This window comes from Danio rerio, chromosome 11 (assembly GCF_049306965.1).
Source record: "Danio rerio strain Tuebingen ecotype United States chromosome 11, GRCz12tu, whole genome shotgun sequence".
Classification (NCBI taxonomy): Eukaryota; Metazoa; Chordata; class Actinopteri; order Cypriniformes; family Danionidae; genus Danio; species Danio rerio.
This window is the reverse complement of record NC_133186.1, coordinates 33,051,847-33,067,500: the sequence shown is the minus strand read 5'-3', so window position 1 is coordinate 33,067,500 and position 15,654 is coordinate 33,051,847. Positions and strand designations below refer to the sequence as shown.

General features: G+C 35.5%; 1 protein-coding gene across 5 annotated transcripts in view; it reads right to left on the bottom strand.

Moving 5' to 3' along the window:
- Positions 1–15,654, bottom strand: part of cacna1ab (calcium channel, voltage-dependent, P/Q type, alpha 1A subunit, b) — a 277,483-nt gene that overhangs the window by 196,605 nt on the left and 65,224 nt on the right. For 3 of the 5 annotated variants that reach the window (XR_012386850.1, XM_073916059.1, XM_073916060.1), the window contains exon 3: positions 12,129–12,404. Coding sequence is in view for 4 of the 5 variants with exons in the window: in XM_073916059.1 (XP_073772160.1) it covers positions 12,129–12,404 (276 nt within the window). In the remaining variant the exon portion in view is untranslated. Of the gene's footprint in view, positions 1–12,128; positions 13,599–15,654 lie in introns of those variants that run through there. The other 2 variants (XM_073916061.1, NM_001328708.1) reach the window with 2 other exon arrangements.

Below are 15,654 nucleotides of genomic sequence, written 5' to 3'. Positions count from 1 at the left end.
ATATTTGACTGGATACTTTTCAAGACACTTCTATACAGCTTAAAGTGACATTTAAAGGTTTAACTAGGTTAATTAGGTTAACTAGGCATGTTATGGCAATTAGGCAAGTTATTGTATAATGATGATTTGTTCTGTAGACTATCCAAAATATATAGCTTAAAGAAGCTAATAATTTTGTCCCTAAAATGGTTTTTAAAAAATTAAAAACAGCTTTTATTATTGCTGAAATAAAACAAATAAGACTTTCTCAAGAAGAAAAAAACATTTACAAACATACTGTGAAAATTTCCTTGCTCTGTTAAACATCACTTAGGAAATATTTAAAAAAGAAAATTAAAATCAAAGGGGGGCTAATAATTCTGACTGTATATGAAAAAATGAGGGTGAGTAAATAACTTTTTTGTGAACTATCCCTTTAAAGCAGTGCTAAAAAGCTGAACTGTGTCTTTAACCATAAGGCACAGTTAACTAAAGAGGGAACCATGGGAGCTCATAAGGTGAGAGTTTCCTTACAGTGACAACGGTGACACTGAGGCCATGCAGCAACTCTGGACTCCAGCCAATGGCTCGTGTCCAGCGCATCATGCCAGACAATAGACAGAACTCTTGAATGTCTGTGAATGATGAGGGTGATCGCTGCCCACAGAAACAAAAACACAATCTTCAAAGCAGCTTAAGCTCAGTCAGAAGCAGCTATGACATGCTGTCAATTACCCCAAACAAGAATTTGGACTCTGTCAGTCCATTGCTAGGGAAAAATTAACAAAAACCGTATTTACAGCCGTGCAACTGAAGCCTTTGTGGCAAGGTATTCTGAGAGGTTAAGGTAGAGGTTTACTTTTGTACTGTGTATTTGTCTAGTGTCCTTTCAGCCGATTCGAATGTTATCACTCAATTGAATGGTGTTATCAGTGGTTATTATCCATCCACATGGTTATTCAGCTATAGATCATGTATGGCTGAGGCCGGAAGTTAATGAGAATTATTTATATTATTTATTATATTTCCCATTAATTGTATTTTATTAACATCTACCCCTACCCAAACCCTAAATCCAACCGTCACAGTAATGTAAAAACAGATCTGGATCTGGAGTCTTCTCTATTAGTATAGCTAATTAGCCATGTTGATGGATGATAACAGCCTTCTGAGCCTACCAGTAGGTGCAGAAGGCCCCTACTGGCCCATATCTATCAGCTTATAACCACTGATAATGTCTATTCAGTCAAGTGATAACATTCGAAGAGGGTGTTCCTTTTGTAGGTGGAGTTTCATATTGTTAATGTAAATGCAAGGTATTTACAATAAATAATCCCTGTATGCATTTATTTTTTCCAAAATATTACATAAAAATGAAACATGTAATTGAATATTATTGTGAAACATTATTATCATTTAAAATACATTTTTAGTTTAAGATATTTTAGCTGATTTGTTTTTTTATTTCAGTTGTTAGTTTCACATTACTCTCATTTAATTTGCTTAAATACACTGCAAAAAATGCAGGATTCCACACAATTTATTCATGCTGTCTCAAGACAAATTGATTAAGTTAACTTAACAAATTTAAGTGGATTGAACATAAATCAATTAAGTTGTTATAAAAAAAACTCGAGAATTTTGTTGTTTCAGCTCATTTTAGATTGAACAAGCAGCAAAATATTATTTTAATGTAGAATTTAATATTGAAATGTTTTTTCTAATTATTTTATATTATTATTATTATATATTTCTAATTATGATATTATTTTATTATTATGTGTTATTATTTATTCATATTATTTTTATTAACATAACTTATATACCCTAAAATCAAAGTTTGTTTTTGTCATAGAAAAAGAGTGTATAAATAAATAAATAAATAATGACTTTTTTCTCAAAACTTTTCCTCACAAAAGTCACTTGCAACATAGGCTCATTCTAAAATTGTAGCCTTATTCAGAAGATTGCGAATTATGTAGCCAGAAGTACATATGGCAGCATTTCATCTTTAAAACGAATGCTAGGGGGCGGTATGACGCCGTTCCTTTTCGTGCCTACTAGCTGACCGCTTACCTCCGTAAGGATGGATTTCCCGATATTACTAGTTTGTCCAATTACTGTAGCTTGCAATGTATGTCAGCAAACTTGAGATGCAGAAAGGAGTTGACCACGACGACGAGGTTTGATTCAAGGTATAGAAGGGTTCCAGAATGTGGTAAAATCTGAAAACGTGGTAAAAACCAGACGAGGGCTTTTCTTTTTTTGGATTGCTTTTTACAACTGTTGGTTGGGTTTAGGGAAGTGGTGCGGCGGGTCAATCGGTGCTTTTGAAAACACTATTGGTTGGATTTAGGGAAGGGGGAAGGTAGGTAAGTCGATTGGTCAGTCAGTCAATAAATCAGTCTGGATCAGTCTGGATTTACATGAGAACAGCAGGCACGAATGGCACTCACAAGAGAAATTTGAGATCTCAAAAAGCACACAGCGCCCTCTGGTGAATTCATGAAAACAAAAAGTTGCAAAAAACTTAGCTCCTGGGACATTTTTGGTACTCTTTAGAAATGTATATAGCAGGATGTTTCAGAATGAGCCTGGGTTGCTCATTTTACTTTCACTTCCATCGATTTTTCACAATTTTAACTTTTTAAAATAAGTTGATAAATTGAAATTATGAGAAAAAAATCCCAATACTGACACATCCAATCCTGACAAAAATATTGTTACTTTTAAAATGAAATCTGAATTCTCTAGAAAAAAAAGACCCAAGTTTTAAATAAACTCACAATTAAGAATTTATAATATGCTAAAAATGTCAAAATGTGCAAAAAGTGGTCAGAATTGTGAAATAAAAAGCTCAATTAAACGTTTTATTTACATGGTGGGAACAAGTTCTTACCACTATAAGACAACAAAAAAAACCAATAAAAAAATTCAAGATGGCATATAACACTGTTACAGTATATTTACTTTAAAGTTAGCATGAGACGACAGCAAAGAGAGTCTAAATGCAAAAATGGAACAAATGATCATAATTAGTAAATATGCAAGCCTATAACAATATATATCATCAAACGTCTCTAGAGATCTCATCAAGTGACAACAGCTAATAGCACAGTTAAGCTCAAATCTGCTGAGATCCAATCAGCTGCTACCTGAGGCCAACCAGCTCTCAGTGTGCTTCAGCAAAGCATTATGGCAGCGGCAAAAAGGTCATGACCCCAAAGCTTTCTTAGACTCGCTTCCTCCAAAAAGAGGGACAACAGCATCAGCGGGACAACAAAATTAATAATAATATTAATAAAAAAGACCTTTAAACAGCAGAGGGTACCTAAAGGTTACAGCAATAAGGAAGGAAATGTCCAACTGGGCAGCCAAAAAAAAGAGTATTTCAATATGAATATGTGTAGGAGTGTGTGAAAAGGGAAAGAGAGGAAGAGTGCATGTGTGTCTATGGGAGTTACACAATAAGTCATTGTAAAGTGTATTAGGACGTGTCCTTACTCTTCGAGATGCACACAAACCCTCACTGGGAATGAGTGATATGGTTTGGAATACACCAGTAAATATTCTGTGCAAAGAATATTAATCGCAAGTGTGCCCAATTCACCTCATAACATCAATCGAAAGCTTGAAACAACTTATTTTTAAGATTGTTTCATACGCTGTTCAAACTGTTTGTGGATTCCACACAATCAATTTCTGATGGTACAACATGAAGGAATTATGTTAGCTTAATAGTTTTGACAAACTTAAGTGGATTAAACATAAACCAATAACGTTGTCAAAAAAACAAGAATTGTGTTGTTTCAGCTCATTTTAAATAATTAGTTTGAACCAAACATCAGTGTATAACAGAATAAGAAATAAAATGTGCAATTTTGCAGAGCACACTATTAAATGCCTCTGTCAATTGGCATTGCCTTACATATTCATTCATTCATTCAATTTTTTTTTGGCTTAGTCCGTTTATTAATCCGGGGTTGCCACAGCGGAATGAACCGCCAACTCATCCAGCACGTTTTTACACAGCGGATGCCCTTCCAGCCGCAACACACACTCATACACTACGTACAATTTAGCTTACCCAATTCACCTGTACCGCATGTCTTTGGACTGTGGGGGAAACCGGAGCACCCGGATGGAAACCCACGCAAATGCAGGGAGAACATGCAAACTCCACACAGAAACGCCAACTGAGCCGAGGCTCAAACCAGCGACACAGCAACCTTCTTACTGTGAGGCAACAGCACTACCTACTGCGCCACCGTGTCAAAATAAATAAATTAATAATAATAATATATTATTCTTACAAAAACAACCAGTATGGATTGAAAAACACGGATAAACTATATATCGTCACAATTGTTTGTTAATTGTGTTCATGTTTTCTCAGTTTAAAGGATTAGTTCACCCTAAAATGCTAATTCTGTTATTATTCACTCACCCTCGTGTCATTACAATCGCCTGAGACCTTCATTTATCTTAGGAACACGAACTAGGATATTTTAGAAGAAATTCAAGAGCTCCCTCATCCTTCATGGATAGGAAAGGTCTTGAAATGTCCAGAAAAGGATCCAAAAACAATATATTCATATATATATGACAATATATGTCAATATATTCTGACTTTAGTGGTTCAACTGTAATTATATGAAGCTCCAAGAACACTTTTCTACACCAAAAAATCAGTAAAAACAACTTTGTTAGTCAATATCTTGTGAGTCAAGATTATGGTGAGTATTTACTACACTATAAAAAGCGATTAGTTGACTTCAAAAAAGATAGTAAACTCGTTGCCTTATAATTATTAAGTAAACAAACTATGTGCATAATTATATAAGTTAAGTCAATGGGTTTGCTGACTTTTTTAAGTAAAGTGAACAATTGCTTTTTACCAACCTAGGCTCATTCTGAAAACGTACCACTATACATTTCTGGAGATCGCGAAATACATTCTATGGTATGTTTTTTTACAGTTTTTGAAACGATTGACCCGATACGCGCCGCGAGCTACTGGACAAACTAGTAAAAGCTGTCCATATGGAGATAAGCGGTCAACTGGTAAGTGTGAAAAGGAAAGCCGTCATACCTCCCTGTAGCTTTTGTTTTAAAGATAAAATGCAGTCATACATGCTTCTGGATACATAATTCATGATCTCCAGGCATGTAAATAGGGCTACGTTTTCATAATGAGCTTATGTTGCTTTTTACTGTGTACACTCTCAGAAATAAAGGTACGAGAGTTGTCACTAGGGTGGTAGCTTTTCAAAGCTACACATTTGTACTTAAAGGGACCATACTGCTACCTCAAAAGTATACATTAGTACCTAAAAATTGTAAAAGGAACACTTTTGTACTTTTTAGGTACTAATATGTACCCTTAAGGTATTAACATTGACCTTTTAGGAACAAATTTATACCTCTTGAAAAGGTACCCTCCCAGTGACAGCTTGTGTACCTTTATTTCTGAGAGTGTATGAACAATAAGCTACTTGCATGACTCTAATGACGGTAAATATATGAATAATATGTCATATATGCTTATAGTAAACACTCACCCAGACCTGGAGAGATGATATTGTGAATAGAGCTGTATTTACAGTGTTTTTAGGAACAGAATGATGGAATGTTTTGAAAAGTCCTTTTCTGGATTTGAACACTCCTTTTTGGGACTACTGCTGTTTATAAAGGTGTCTAAAATGTACTGGAAATGTACGAAGAGGTTTGGAAAGACATTAGGCTGAGTAGTTTTCATTTTGGGGTGAACTGAAGACCTTTAAGTGTTTCTGTATTCCTTTTACTCAGCTATGTCTACTTCTGTGATGCATTTGTGGAGTTTATGAACAATAGCGCCTTCTAGCGATCAGTATGAATTAAACAGATATTGCACCCTAAATATGGTTAAATATGGTTAAATAATGGCATAACATAGTTAGTTTTACTGTGGATCAGTCCATATCGCCCATCCCTAACACATTCACAGACCATAAGATGTTTCTTTTGCTCAAACTATCTCCAGTCTGCACTGCAGCAGAGTGCCAGATTGTGTTCTCTAGCCAGAGAAGAGCAATGGATTTAGTGTCTGGTATCTGGCGAGCGTGTGTGGGTGTGCGAGTGTGTGCATGTATCCATTTCTTGTGTGTCTCTATGATTGCACAGTGGAGCGTGAATGTGCCACATGGTGTGTGTGTGTGTGTGCGTGTGTGTGTGTGTTTGTGTTTGTGTGTGTGTGTGTGTGTGTGTGTGTGTGTGATGCCATAGGCTGGTGCTGAGTTCTGGCCCGGTTCCTTTTTCCTTTGGTCTCCTGATGAGACTGATCCTACAGAACAGGTGTCACTGTTTTAGCTGCCATAGTGCATGTGCTTCTTGTCTGTGTGTTTGTGTGTTTGATGCCACAGGCTGTGCCGCCCTACCAAGTCTCCACTCACCCAGTAAAGATCCATGCACTGAATGCTACCGCTCATTCAGCTCGGACAGGAGGCCGCAGTGTGAAACAAGTCGAGTCTTTTACAAACCCCTGTTCTGCTGTTAAAACACGTCACTACCACCAGCCATGCAATGGATACACATGTAGAGAGTTTATATATGTGACCGCGCTGTTATGCTAGTAACATAAGGTAATGAAAGCATACCTTATAAAGCATGAAGGGTCTATTGACCCATCGCTAAGCCACACCCAAAAACTGCCATCCACCATTCGTTAAACAGGCCAAAGCGTTGTACATATGGATTTTGCTAAAAGTTTGGACAAGGTGGTGGAATTTTTTCCATTATAAAAAATAATAAAAACCCATAAGGAGAAATCGCTTCCAAGCGGAGCTAAGTTGGTTTTCTTTCGATATTCCTGACACATTCAGTGATAGACGGCAATTACTCACACACCTCTAACCCTAAAAAGATCTAAACTGTGTTTCCTACAAAAATACAAAGCAGGTTATGTTTCCCAGCTGTCTTTTTCTTTTTTTACACTGGATATTATGAGCACAACTCCGTTTAAGCCCTCACCAGAGAAGTCATACTAGTAGCAATCATATTTCCATCTGTTTCAAGCTACGAATACTTGAAATTACATATCAACAGAACAAAAAAAATCCTATATATATATCCTATAAATAGGAGCTATGTTTTTTTGCAGTTTTTATTTTCGCAAATGAACTAGAGGCCGCTGAGTTCGCTTTTTCAGATCTTAAATTTCTCTCGCAAGTGCCATTCGTGCCTGCTATTCTCACATAAATCCTTCAGAGGTCGCTGACTGACCGACCAACCAGTCCCCTCACCCACCCCCTTCACTAAACCCAACCAATAATGTTTTAAAAAGCACAGATTGACCAGTGCCCACCCATTTCCCTAAAACCCAAACGACAGGGTTTTGAAAAGCAATCCAGAAAAAGAAAAGCTCTCATGGTTCATTTTACCACATTCTCACCCTGTTATTTACTTGTTTATTTTATTTTTTGCCTTTTTTTTTTTTTGTCTTACTTGCGTTTTTTCCAGAACCGTTCATTGCCGGACTCGAACTTCATCGTCACAGTCAACTCAAACCCACCCTCCAACCTACGCGACGAGCCACTGGACAAACTAAAAACAGTGGGAAAGCCGTCCATACAGTGATAAGCAGTCAGCTGGTATACGAGAATAGGATTGGCGTCATACCACCCCATAGTGTTCATTTTAAAGACGAAATGCAGCCATATGTTCGTCTGGCTATTTTAATTTGTGATCTTCAGAAATGTATATAGGGCTTTGTTTTCAGAATGAGCCTATGTTTTTAATATCATACTTATTTTTATCTTTTGATTTTGGGTCAAGTTAGACAGATCAAACCTGTCTTATTTAAAAATCTCCGGCTCTGTAAAAAAAATCCTGCCTTAATTCTTTAGTTGAATCGAATTAACTTTTCTTGGTATCTCAATCAAACTGACTAAAAATATTAAGTTAAACTTTGTATGCTCTAGATCATGAGCTTGGCCTTTCTGATGTTATCTTTGTCCGAATGGCTACAAATCCATTTCACTTGCATCACACATGCACGTGCAGATCCACGTGCAAACACATGCTTCCAAAAGGCCAGAAACAGGTGCACCTCTCCAGATCACTCTTTTTCCGTTCTTTTACTGTTTCCTCTCACATGCTCATGCCCAGTGAGTCCAACAGAACCCCAGGAAGCTCCACCACCATACAGACAACAGAGAGAGTGAGCAGATGGTCTAAGAGAATCAGCGAGAGAGAGAGAGAGAGACGGAGAGATGGTAAAAGGAAAGGGGAGGCGTAGGAGCATCAGAATATGAGCGACTTTTTTTTTCCTTTACTGGCGCTCATACAAGCAAAGACTTTATAAACTCATCATTCCGACAGAGTATTTTTAAAACAGTCTAACACCTCTACCATCGCACTGTTTTACCAAACCATCAGATCTCAGATTGAAAAAGAAGTCAGCCGATAAACTGAGCTAAGAAAAGTTCTTATCTGGACTAAAACTAAATGGTGACAGGAGAGGATTGTGATCTCAAAAGCTGTACAGCTATTAAAAAAAGCTTTTCCAAACTCAACAGAAAGTTATGTAAAAATTTTCATAATAATGTTGAGTGTTAGTAATGTCAGTAAAGCTGATATTTATGTAAATTATCTAAACAAATGGCAGTCTGCCAATCAGAACAGAGCAATAGAAAAAACACAACTGTCTGAAACTTTTTGTGATGTTCAGAAGTTTATGCACAAGATGAGGAATGGTTTTAGTTTATTGTTCCAGGGTTTTACCAAGTTAAATGTAAGACTAAAGCCATTTTTAAGACCATTATGGATGAAACTTAGGGGTTAAATGCTAAAGACGATTTTTAAATATCCCAGTTAGAAAAGATTGTCACTTGCTCTATCAAAAGATATTCAAATTTAATAATTTAATAATACAATAATAATTTTGTTTTAATATTTTATATTAATTTTCAAATATATCCTTTCACATACACTATAACCCTTACCAAAAATAGAACAACACGTAGCTGTCAATTACTTCTGTGTACAATAATAAAAAATGTTATAATAAAAATATAGGTCAGGTCAGAATCCTTAGCAGTAAATAAATGGGGAACTTTTAAGCAAATGTTGCAGCAAGGAAAGTCATTAAATTCTATTTTTAAATAAAAAGTTAAAAGTTTTATTGAGATGGATTGTCGATAATTGTATGGGTGTTAATAGCCAGGTTGTGTAGCTAATATACATAAACAAAGGAAAATTAAGCCTGTAAAAAAAAGATTTAAGTCTTACAACACAATATTTTAGAACATTTTAGACTTTAAGGCCTAAAATGTAGCTTTTGAGATTTAAGACGTTTTAAGATCACTGGATACCCTGGTTTTCCCTTATGCCAAAAGTTGCAACTTCAACTGCTGGGTCTTTTAGTTTATTTTCAGAAACCATTTCTCGGAAACACTGATCTGAAAGTAGCTTTCAATGTAATGAAGTTGCTAAACGCATTCATTTCAGATTCAAGAAATTTTTCAAGAAATAGTTCACTCAAAAAGCATAATTCATCATTTTTTCACACTGAAAAAAAATTATTTAAAGATGATTCCTTGGATTTACCGATTTGTTTTTACGTTAATTGGTTATAAACAATTTATTTGGGGTGAATTTAAACAGACAAATCAAGTTTAACATTACTAAATTTAATTTGTTTACATTTAATCCATATCCATTGTTTGCAACATTTTTCCAAATATCACTTTTTTCAGTGCGCATCATTTTGTTGCAAAACTTTCCTTTTCTAAATGCAAAATACTAAATGTTTTTTGGGTTGTTTTTTTTTTCTTTCACTTTTTGACTTCAGTATATTGTGTTCTGAAGAAGATGTTTTAAAATACAGTTTTGAAATTACAGGAATTTTGATAAATATTTTTATAGAAACCTTTCAGTTTAAGAATTAATTGTAACCTTATTTATAAAGAGTTTAGAAAGAGCAATACAGAAGGGAGTGCAAAAGCAATAATTTTGTGAGAGTGTATTCACAATCTTTGTTCTGTTTTTGGCAAACCTGTATTTTTTTCTGTATTTTTACACAAATGCTATATTTTTTAAATGTTTCTCTGATTTTTTTTAATCCATGCACTGACAGCCAATGGGGTCCACAAAATAAATACATACAATTTTCGAAACAGCATGCAAGTACAGTTAATGAGGTGGATATGATAACAGTTAATTTTAACTGAAAATAAAAAATTGACTTATTCCTAAGGCAATTATCCTCTGACACCTGAACAAAATGCAAATATGCTATGTATATTTCATATGTTTTGTCACTGTATTTATTTTAAAGTTTCAGTTTACCCAGAAACCTGTTAACACTAAAACAAATTATTCATTGGATTGACTCATTTTTTAAGGTAATTGGTTGCAAACAATTTGCTTAATTTAAACAAACTAATTAAGTTGAAGTTACTAAATTTAATGTGTTTGTTTAAATTCAGCCCATATAAATTGTTTGCAACCACTTGCCTTAAAGGAGATTACTAAATCCAATATTTTTTTTCAATGCAGTGTATTGACCTTATTCTGGCAGAAAACTGACAAACTACTCGCTCTACAAACAAGTGTGTTCATGACTATACAGATGAAGCAGAATTATATGATAGGAAAATATCAGTTTGCAACATCAAGCAGCATAACGAGCTGTTTTTAACATCCAAAATAAATGGAAGTGAACGAGACCGGAAGTCTCAAGCCAAACAGATTCAAATGACTGTGCCCGCTTGTACATGGAGAATAAGGTCAACTGATGAAAGCAGTCATACATGAATGTAAGTGTCAATGTAATGTTCAATTTAAATTCCTAAATTACTAAAATACAATACATTTGGGTAATGCAACAAAGTGCACAAGATAGCAGAAAATCTAAAATGGAAATATTCACCCAAGAACAATTATTCATCCATTTGCTATTGCAAATGTGCATGACTTTACACAAAGTTTTGAAAATGATGACACAATTTATATTTTCAGGAAATAATCACATCAGTGACTTCAAACAACATGCTTTTGATCCCACATCATCATCATCTACAATCCATGAATACCTACAGCATTTTTAGACATTCAGACCTCAGTTCGCAATACTGCACATGCAGCGCTGAATGTCTGAGCTCTGGGTCTCAAAACACTTTCTTCAAACCTCCTGTTTCGCTCTGCTATGCTCTGCTCCACACTGCAAGGCTCCGCTAAAGCTCATATGCTGACATCAGCAGCCCCCTCCACACTCACAGCAGCACTCAACAGTCACTCGCACACACTCCACCAATCCTGACCAGCGGGAAACCACGCACACCCACGCAGCCTCAGGCCCCTGAACACAGACCTGGACACGCAACACATGCTTACACATGGATATGAAAACACATGCACATCAGGCCTACCTCCACAGAGGGGACAAACTTAGACCACCCTGAGGACAAGCATCTTCACATACCACTTTAAAACCCATGGTTCACTAAGAAGCAAAAGGGTGGGGTGCAATCTCTTAATTATGGATATTTATCCTTAGATAGATGAAGAAACTTTTGTGCAAGTGAAAGATTCCACTATCCTGAAACTATAGGTTCCAAAACAGAGCTTTTGCAGAGATTACACAGCTTTTAAAAGGTACATTTTATTCTTAATAATAATATTTTAATATTCAAGAAAACCTTTTGTGATTATGAAGAACTATTTGTGGAATGTGAAAGTTCTACGGATGTTAAAGATTCTTGGAATCATTGATGACAATAAAGAACCTTCATTCTCAGTAGTGCATGGCTGTTCAGAGGTCTTAATGGAACCACTGATGCAAATAATGAACCTCTAATTTAAAATCTAGCGTTAAAGCACTTTTTTATTTATATTTTTTAAATGGCGTACCCTGAGTAACTGGAATACTGGCTCTTAGTCTGTATCAGCATCTCAAATGAATTACAAATACTAATCAATAACACAATTCAATACCAACAGTATTAATATGCTCTGTGATTAATTATAAAGAATAAAATAAATGGCTTACATTGTCGATAAGGAGGCAGCATTAAGCAGGGTCCAGCAAAGGACCAATCACCACCATGTAAGATATTATAAATCTGTACCTGTTCCCAGAGGCCCTGAGATCTGGATTGAGTAAAGGATATGGCCATTCGGTGATCTTTTTGGCGTATTTTCTCACTATGTTGTCTTCACTGAAGAGAAAGAGAGAGCGGTTGACCGTCAGGCAGTTCTGTCGGACCGGGATAGGGTTGTAGATGGCCATGGTCCGGGCTCTCTGGGCCATCGATTGCTTGTACATCCTCTGGGCCCCTGGCGGGCCGCCCTGCCTGCTGCCGCCGCGGCCGGGTCCCCCCTGACCGGAGCCCCCGCCGCCGCCGCCGCCGTACCTGGCCGGCACTTCGTCTCCGAACCGAGCCATTCTGTAGACACCAAAAGCCAATCGTTACGAAGCAGCCGAGAAGGGGGTGAAGTCTCAGGGTGACAACACCACATTACACCCCATCCGCCTCAGCACAGAGCACACAGACATTCAGATCTGATCTTCATGGCTAAGAAATGTCCATAAAGCACCAAAGATCAGTGTGTGAGAGAGTGTGAGTGTCAGGGGCTCAGATAACGCGACTGATGGATAGATGGATGGAGTATGTTCTTTCAGTGGTGCAGTCAGCTCAACAAACAGTCAAACAAATAGTCAAAACATAAAGAGATAAAATGTCGACGGATTCTCTTCCTCAGGAGGGTGGGATCCACATTTTAAGAAGTATTTCTCGTCTTGACAGCTCGGTGTGGGTCGTCATGCCATTTGCAAGGTGTACACACAAATCCTTTTAGCATAATTGCGTTAATACATTACATGCAAATTGGCATCATCTGTATTAGATCTAATGCGTCTTTTTCGAAAGTTGCATTGTCGTTTTATTTCTGCACATCCACGACGGAAAAAATAGGGTAGAAAAATGGCTAAAAGCTTTCAATAATTAATTTATTTTTGAGGCATCCGCAATGTTTGGTATACTATGGCAATACTCAGCCTGCCCTCCGCCAAACTCTCGAATTACACTCGCAAATGCAGACGACGGGTCACGGGGCTTCCCCAAAAAATCCACACCTCGGTGACATTTGTTGATTTTAGTCATTTAAGTTTATCTGCTTTTTTCAGAGCCATATCGGTCCGGTAGGGTGGGCGTGAGCGCGCGCTGGCAAAACAAAAAACACCATGTCAAGATACAGTGATGATCTCTCGCGGTTTCTCCCTCAATTTCTCCCTAAAACAGTTATCATCTATACTCCAGAACTCGTAGACAAATCCAAGACGCGAAAAATCCGACGGTGGTCGTTGCAAGGAGCATCGTCAGTTTTGGAGAGGCGCCGGAGCGCGTGGATTGAAGCTCGAGCTCGCATCTTCTCTGGAAACCGAGAGGAACCAAAAGGCACCCATCGCCTAGAGCCCCTCAAAAAAGCTCCGCTTCGGGTTTTTTCCCCTCACTGTCGCCTCGGCTGACGACAAGTGATTTTTTCGGCTAAAAGTTCGATTTCTGGCGGAGAAAACGAAACGGAGACGCGGGGTCTCGAGCGCAATCCTCCTCAGATCAGCTGGCGGGTTTCGAGCATCTGATCAATTTAACGCTCGTGCTCAAGCCTTGCAGCACATGACGCGCGTCCCCGTAGCGATTCGCGTTTCCTCCAGCTCACTCCTCCTTATGGCCAAGACAAGACTCAACCGAGCTCTGCGTGCCATTTTGCTTCTTCTCGCAAACTGTGTGAGACCAGACATTATCCAAAGGCGATGGATGGATTCAGAGCTCTCAATACGCATTTTGTCTGAGTCATACACCTTGCCGGAAGAGGGAGTGTGTACTTGTTGACCAAGTATGGATTTGTGGGGACTCTACTGTCACATTTTAAACCTTACTATAATTAATCACTATGACACATAGCAAATTGTATTACATTTATGGACTAAAACAAGAATCAACACAAAAAAACATTACAAACCTTAAAGGATCGCGTTTTAAATATTTTTTTTCTGCAAGTAATTTAATTATGTTATGCTATTATATCAATATTTTGAAGCAATTAAATATGCAAATGCATTCATTAAAAAATGTGGAAACCATATGATCCACATCCCAGCTGCTTCAGCAAAACACTGCACTAAAATAATATTACTGATAACTAGAAATTATAAATGTTATTTTATTTATGCATACAGAAAAATACATTTATTGTTTTATATTTGTTTCTGAAACACCCACATTTCTCTCAAATAAATAAAACAGTATATTTACAACAGTAAAATATTAATAAAAGGTAATATTAAAATATTTTTAAAATCATGTAAATTGATGGCATGTGACATGAAATTATGAATATATATATATATATATATATATATATATATATATATATATATATATATATATATATATATATATATATATATATGTATTAAGTTAAGATAACTCAAACTGAGGAAACCAATTGCGACAGTTCTGAAACCAAATAGTGAGTACTCAAACTTATATACTTATACTATATATATATATATATATATATATATATATAAATATATATATATATATATATATATATATATATATATATATATATATATATATATATATATATATATATATATATATATTGAGTCATATACACATATATCACTTGTGTTAATATCGTCAAACATTTAGAGTATTATTAGTAACAAACATTTAAATTATCAAACCGATATGAGTTAATAGAATTGATATGATAGATATGAGTCCAAACAACAATATACTGTTACTCAAATGGTTTGGTATTACTTCAAGCATTAAGTTAAGTTAACACAAAAACTGAATTAATTCATTTACAACTCATTCAGCATGAGTTCTGCTTGATATAATCAGTTCATGAGTTACCATAAGTCTTTCATTAAGTCAAAGTAAACTAACTTATTTCATTTAGTGATCTTCCCTGTTTTACATTGTACATTAACATTTAAAAAATACAGATATATACAGATGAAGTCAGAATTATTAGCCCCCCTGTTTATTTTTTCCCCAATATCTGTTCTGTTAGATTTTTTTCACACATTTTTTTCAGCACAATAGTTTAAATAACTCATTTCTAATAACTGATTTCTTTTATCTTTGCATGATGACAGTAAGTAATATTTTACAAGATATTTTACAAGACATTTCTATATAGCTTAAAGTGACATTTAAAGGCATAAAGGATTTAAGACTTTCTCCAGAAAAAGAAAATATTTTCAGGCACACTGTGAAAATTTCCTTGCTGTTAAAAAAGAATAATAAAAAAAAATTATTATATATATATATATATATATATATATATATATATATATATATATATATATATATATATATATATATATATATATATACATATATATATATATATATATACATATATATATATATATACATACATACACACACACACACACACACACACACACACACACACACACAATATATATATATATATATATATATATATATATATATATATATATATATATATATATATATATATATATATATATATGAGCAAAAAAACATCTTTAGTCATAAAATATATAGACCTCAGACTTTAGAATGGCATTGTATAAATTTACATTTAAAAAAATTACACAGAAAATTTGAAAATGTCTATTGCACTTAA